This window comes from Amborella trichopoda, chromosome 7 (assembly GCF_054954075.1).
Source record: "Amborella trichopoda isolate Santa Cruz 75 chromosome 7, AtrichopodaSantaCruz75HAP2 v2.0, whole genome shotgun sequence".
In the NCBI taxonomy this organism is placed as follows: domain Eukaryota; kingdom Viridiplantae; phylum Streptophyta; class Magnoliopsida; order Amborellales; family Amborellaceae; genus Amborella; species Amborella trichopoda.
The window spans coordinates 40,190,884-40,198,260 of record NC_142342.1 but is presented as its reverse complement, the minus strand read 5'-3'; the positions used below and the strand labels follow the sequence as shown (position 1 = coordinate 40,198,260).

Sequence of the window (7,377 nt, the reverse complement as noted above, 5' to 3'; positions counted from 1 at the left end):
AGAGAGAAGCATAATGTGTTCATACGAGTTTGTTAGAGAGAGAAAATCTGGCGTTTGTTTTGTTGGGTGAGAGTTTTGACACGTATAACTATGTGGAACGATGAGTATCGGCTGAGTGCTTTGTGGATAAGATGGAATTTTTATATTATAATTATTATTATTTGATAGAAGTCTTTTTGTTAATATACCACAATTTTAAGAAAATCACAAAAAAATTTCCAACATCTCAAACTTACCTCTACACTTTTTTTTTTATATATTTTTTTTGACTAAAATATTATTTACGGTAGTACCGCAATGAATATTACTGTAATTTAAATACTGTATAAAGAACATTACAATACTTTAATTATCGTAATATATTTTCATGATTATTTAATTATCGTAATGTTTTGAAAAACTTTAAACCGAAGTTAATATCAACATTATCTCTCTCCTTCTGCACTTCACGAAATCCAACCCAAAAGATAAAATTTTGATTTTAGTTTATGTTCAAATTTGCTTGTTTGATTCCATAACCTTAAGCATTGTTGTTGCCGGTTCTTATCCTGAGATAAAATTCATGGGAAATGGAAGAGGAATGTTGAAAAATGGTGAGGTTCCAATTCTCCTCTGATCAAGCCGAGTTCAATGGCTTCTTATTACTGGTTATTTGTCTCGGTTGAGAGTACACAAAACCGTATGACACAACCAGAGCCTTTCGACAAATAATTGAAAGTAAGTCCAACTTTAATTTTTCACGGAAACAAAACGCTTTACATAGAGAGAACTTTTGTAACCTGTAAAAATCCAAAAAAAAAAATTGATCAGAGTTCATAAGGCCATGAATGTTCGTTTTCCTCCCATCAGGAAAAAAAGAAGTAATATTCATTTTTCGTGAAAAATGCATCGGAAACTGAAAATGGAAGACAAAAGCGTCCAGAAAAATAATTGAAAGAAATCATAGAACAGAGGCTTCTCTGTTTCTCTCTTATCGCTTCTCATTTGTTCTGTAAAAGTGCAGGAGTTCGCCCTATTCTGATCGATCCTTTCACTCACCATATTTACGTACTTCGTATTACTATTTGTCTTTTCTCACTTTAGAGAGTAAATATTGACATATTATCTGTTTGATCTGCGCTTCATTTTCTTATTTCTTGTTTATAAGTAATGAGTTTGGTTTTGATTTTACAGAAGGCGGGAGGAGTGAGGTAGCCTTGATATTAGTTTCGGTTTGAAACTTTTCAAAACATTATAGTACTAAAATAACAGTGAATAATATATTTATGTATTACCCTAATTAAAGTACCGTAACGTATCTTCACACTATTATGGTAGTCTTTCTACCGTAATACATTCAAAATGTATTACCGTAAAGGGTATTTTCATCTAAAAATCTAAAAAATTGAGAAAAAGATATGGGTGAGGTTTTGAAAAGTTGAATGTTTTTTTATGATTTTCTTAAAATTAAGGTATATTAATGATAATTTCCTTTATTTGAATGTCGGAATTTTGCATTATTAATACCTTGGAAGTTTTTCATGGATCCATATGTGGATCTTGGTTTCAAAAAGTTCGTGTATACTTGCTCCCTCGTTTTGAACTAGTGTTTTTGAAACCAGATTGGCTGGGTAAATCAGCAAATGGGAAACTAGTTTGGATAGGGGAATTCTTGATCTAGATCAACAATCGAATCAATTCTTCTTCTTCTTTTGCCAGTGGCCAATGCTCTTCGTCAGTTTAAGGCTACTAAGAGAGAAACTAATGAAGGGTAGTAATTTTATGGGATTGTTTGTTGAGAGAGAGAAAGAGAGTAGGTTGATGGTTTAGAATCTTCACCCATGTCTTACCACGTGGAAGCAGGAGTGTGGAAGAGTAAAGATTTTATTTTATTTTTATTGGATAAATGGGTTGATTTTTCATGGCCCTGAGGCCATTTCTATAGAGTCCAAGAGGGAGATGCAAGAGAAGAGGAGTATATGTGCTTCAAATCCACAATAAAAGAGAAACCTTTCCAATGTTTTTCTTTTTATCTTATTTTTCAATGAAGGGTTATTAATTATTATAAGAGAAATTGCATGACTCTAAGTAATGCTGAAAATATTGTTTTTGGATTCAATAATATATGGATGGATCAGAACATTACAATGTGGTTTCTGTTGTGAACACATAGACAACCACTTCTTATAAAGAGAATAGAGATCAGACATGGGTTTGGTGGGAAGGAAATTAGGGGGTAGGGGTATATTCCGCCATGATTAGGGCTGATAATTTATCCGATCCAACCCGAAATTTAAATTTTAGATCCGATCTGAATCTAAGAATGGATCCAAGATTTGGATCCAACAGGTCGGATCAAGTTCGGAATAGTAATTTGGATTGGATTCAAGTACACGTTGATCCGATCCAAATCCTACCTGGTTATTAAAATATAATATATTATTATATATATTATAGCATTTTTAAATATATATTTTATAGTATTTTTTTGTTATATAGTATTTTATAGATATAAAATAACATATAAAATAAATTTTTTGGATTCAATCGGATCCAAATTTAGATATTGATCCATGTATACCTCATATCCAGATCTCGTTCCAAATATTCTATCGAGTCTTGATTTGGATCCGAATCCCATATAAACTTTTTGCAAAGAATGATCTTGAAAAAGGACGCATTAGAGTTGATTACTTGCTTTAATCCCACCTGAGCCCAATTAAAGATCACGAGGTCCATTCTCACTAACCCCTTAAAAAAAAATTGACTCTTGACCACGATGTTGCAAATGGATAAATCAAAAGTAGGAAGTTTTTAGTCACACATTGTTTTAGAGGCATTTATTCTAAGTCTCCGCTTTTAGCCGCGGTTAATCCTTTTTGTTTTGCTTTATTATACAAGAGCTTTACCAGGGGCCATACTATATCACTCTCCCTCTAAACGTGCTGACACATGTCACATGCCCTTCTTTTATTGAGATTAAAAGAGGGGTATGGTTTGCCTAGGTTGCAAACCATAAAATTAAGATGTACCTCCAAATCGTGAGCTACAATTTTGGTATTATGAATTCTTAAAATGGTGTGAGAATCTATTTTTATCTCTAATTTTAAATTTTTAAACTTAAAAAATGGAGCTACAATTTTGGTATTATGAATTCTTAAAATGGTGTGAGAATCTATTTTTATTTCTAATTTTAAATTTTTAAACTTAAAAAATGGTCCAAATCAAGCAAATTTATAAACGCATGAAAATCTTAAAAATGAACGGTCCTTTAGGACTTGAATTTGTTTTTTCTCAATATTTGTACATTTTCATTTCTAGATGATTAATTAGATATTTTCCAACATCAAAACAACCTTTATCCAAGGATTTTAGAGGTGTACTTATTTCTATATTTAAGGTGTCAACCTTCTATAAACTTTTTCCTTAACTGAGTACCTCTTTATAAAGGATAATATTTATATAAAGTTGCAACCTTACTTATAGAAATAAGATTGCAGCAATCTACATTGTCCGTTTTATTTGGACGGCATAGATTTTACAATATCTTAAAAAACGTATCACTTTTTTACATTGTCTTGATAGATATGTATAAAATATCGCAACATTACTTCTGCAAATAAGATTACAATCTTATACAAACAACACCCCTTTATAAATGCCCCATTTGAGATGAAAATTTGATCCTTTATTTTGTACTTTCTTGTTTTGATCGTGGTTAACCACGAACAATCACTTTTGGATGCTGTTTACCCAAAACCTTCATTTATTTCAATTTTTGCTAACAAAATTCTTTCAGTTGTATCTAAATCAAAGTCTAACCCAAGCCGAGTCATTATTAAGGGAAATCAATTAAGCTATTTTTTTTTTTGAAGCTTACTTTGATCATACAACTTAAAGAAGTTTGCATAATACTTTAATTTGGCTTAGTTTATCATAGGAAAATTCATGTCACAACCTGATTACAATGGATTCTCCATGTTGCGGACATTAAGGGCACATTTGTTTCGCGTGGAATATTTCCCAGGAAATATTTTCACTTGAAAAAAATTTCTCATGTAGTTAGGTGTGAGAATATTTTCACACCAATTATTCTTAGTACATTTTTTCACACCAATTGGCAGCTAGGTGTGAAAATATTCTCACAGCTAACTACATGATCATTTCTAATTTTGTAAACCCGGCTAGATCCTAGTAATTGATAAACCGGCCACTTCAACCAGCCTAAACGGGCAGGTCCAAAAAGTTTTAAAAAATAGAAATAAATTAAAATTTCAAAAAAATATGAAAAACATATTTAAAGCATGATTAAATAAAGCACATTCAAATCAAGTTGAAAAGTAGTTAAAAAATGGATTTTAACCAATCCATTTGTGCCCCATGGATATTTTTTATATTTTTAAAAAAGATAGAAAAATGTATAGTTGTTCGTGAACAATTTTCAATCTTTTCCGAAATGATTTACAAAAAACACGTTACAAATAAATCCCTTATTTTTTGAGATTATAAATCCCTTTTATATATATATATATATATATATATATATATATATTTAATTTTTTAATGGGCAAAACAAATGTCTGTTTTTTAAAAAAAAGAAAAAAAAAAACCGCCATGTTGGTTATTACGGGTCAGTTTGTACTCAAAACCAGTCAATTGAGTACTGGTCCTGTGAGGTGTTCAACCCACCGAGTGGACCTCTGAAACCAGGGTTAACCGGTTCCGATCTAACCGGTCGGTTTTGATTTGAAACAGCTGATATTTCTAATTTTGATTATGACTTCTATCTATACTAGACATTTTCAAGGGAAATCAGTAATACAAGTATAATTGAGATTCCAAGCCCATATTTATACAATAAGCTTAAGGCTAGGTGATGACAGTGGCCAAGTTTCATTCCTGCTACAGGTAGTAGACTCTTTCTCTACAACTACCAAGAGAGAGAGAGAGTATCAGACCTTAGGCTTGTAATATTGCTTGAATGCTAGTGGCAAGTAAACTGGAAGCAAGACACAGAACAGATTAAAACACCACAACACTAAATTAACCACAGCAAGCCATTGCCCAGCTTTTAACCTCCACATAGAGCTCACAATCCCTTCTCTTCCAAACTCATCTCTGACCCAATCCACCAGTGTAAAAATCCTCCTTGCATTGTAAAAGATGGGCACAAAAGCACTGATGCCCAATGAAAACTTACTGGAGAAAGCAAATCCTTCCATGAAACCTTGAAAACACAGCAAGAAAAGATGGGGTGCTGCAAATTCAGCCCCTTCTTCATCTCCCTCTAAAATTCCCTCAAAAATGTAGCCAATGGGCAATAACAGTCCTATAATTGCTGCAACCTGGAAATAGGACTTGAGCCATTTGTTGTCTTGTTTGAAAACTGGAGTTCTTGGGGTGGAGACTGTTAAAGGAAAGGCCACTTTAGACAAGATAAATGTGTAGAAGAAAGAGAAGATCACAAAGGCCATGTCTTTGAAGCATACTAATCCGATTGCAGAGATGGTTATGGCTATGGAGAGGCAATAAAATTGCCTGAAAGAGAGGAAGAATGAGGGTCTTGTGTTCTTGGGGGGAACTGGGTTTTCTGCTGTGATATCTTTGGAGGCTGAACTACCCAACCCACCTGACATTTTATGCTGAAATGGAGCTTCTGCTCTCTCTCTCTCTCCTTTTTCTGTTTTTGTAATCGTTTCCCTGTTCCCTGTTATTTCTTTTGTTTGAGAGAGAGAGAAGCCTGATGTGTTCAAAATTGTTAGAGGGAGAGAAGCGTAATGTGTTCATACGAGTTTGTTAGAGAGAGGGGTAACATATGGTGTTTGTTTTGTTGGGTGCGAGTTTTGCCACGTAGAAATATGTGGATGGAAGAGTATCGGCTGAATGCTTTGCGGATAAGATGGAATTTTTATATTATTATTATTATTAGTATTAGTATAGGAAAAAGTTTATTCAGAGCCGCGGCTCTAAACAATCAAATTTGATCCTACTAAAAAAAATTCACTAGAAGAGGTTGTTTTGATATCCAAATATCTTCAAATTGATCATCTCGACATCAAGATGTATGCACAAGAAGAAAAATGGATTTCAAGTTTTGAAAATAGTGTATTTTGCAATACATTTTTTCACCGTCAATTTTCAAGATTTTCAAGTTTTCATAGATCTATCAATCTCCACTATTTTTAAAGCTTTAAACTTAATAAATAAATATAAAAATATATTTTAAGTCTATCACAAAGATTTACAATATTGAAACCACACTTCTCCACACTATTTGAAGGTAGGCTCTCATTTGATTGTTTAGAGCCTAGGCCCTATATAAACCACACCCTATTATTATTATTTGAATGTGGAATTTTGAATTATTAATAATTTTTTCATGGTCCATTTGTTGATCTTGGTTTTAAAAAGTTTGTGAATATTGTATACTTGCTCCTTGCTGCCTCGTTTGAACTGGTGTTCTGGATTGGCACAGTGATTCCGCATATGGGAAACTAGTTTGATAGGGGAGTTCTGGATCTAGATCAATAATCAATTTGGATAGGGGAATTCTTGATCTAGATCAGCAATCAAATCAATTCTCTTAGTCGAGGATCGCCCAATAAAAAATAGGAAAAATATGTCCATGGACCACATTTTCAACATTCAATTCTCCATTCACCTAAGGTTGTAAAACATGTCCTACTACATAGAAATTCACTCTATTATATACCTAACCCCCTAAGCATATTTTATTCATTCTTTATTAACTTTTTTGACCCAAACAAATTTAAAAAAGATATTGTTTTTCTAAACCCTTCTCTCTTAACATGATTTCCTTTCTATGTCCCCCCTGATCAACCTCCATACCCCTCACTCTCTCTTTATCCCCCAACTCTTTAGAGTCAGGGAACCTAAAGTAGGGAGCTCGCTTGAAAAGTTGTTATCTGAAAAGTCAAGGAACTCTAAATTTGGGCAATCGGAAAAATTTGCGGACACCACCAAGGTCTTGATCGATGGCATCCATATCACCTACACGACATTGTGCATAAACATAGAAGAAGCAGTGATCGAGATAGAAGAAGCAGTGATCAAGATCTTTCGATCTTAGGGTGATGAACTCTTGATCTCCATTACCCGATGGCAATGCTGAAACTACTACCATACAAAACTTTGTTCAACCCTGAAACTAAGTCTTTAGGTCTCAATGGGGAAGATTTCAATCTTGGGGTAGCGGACGCTCGATCTCCATGACTAGATACCAAGGCTGAACCCTTGGTGTTAACACCTTTACTTGACAAATCCCTCGAGTCGAGTTTAGAAAGAGGCAACTTTCATTGTTCGATTGGTGCACCCTTTCCAGAAACACTACACTATGAATCTTTCCCAAACCTTGAAACTAAGTTTGTAGGTATCAAT

General features: G+C 33.5%; 1 protein-coding gene across 1 annotated transcript; it reads right to left on the bottom strand.

The window, feature by feature from the left end:
- Window positions 1-4,931: 4,931 nt before the first annotated feature.
- Window positions 4,932-5,615, bottom strand: LOC18422854 (uncharacterized). Its single transcript, XM_006827520.3, has one exon. The coding sequence runs from the start codon at window positions 5,613-5,615 to the stop codon at window positions 4,932-4,934; it is 684 nt and encodes a 227-aa protein (XP_006827583.1).
- Between the last annotated feature and the right edge of the window lie 1,762 nt (window positions 5,616-7,377).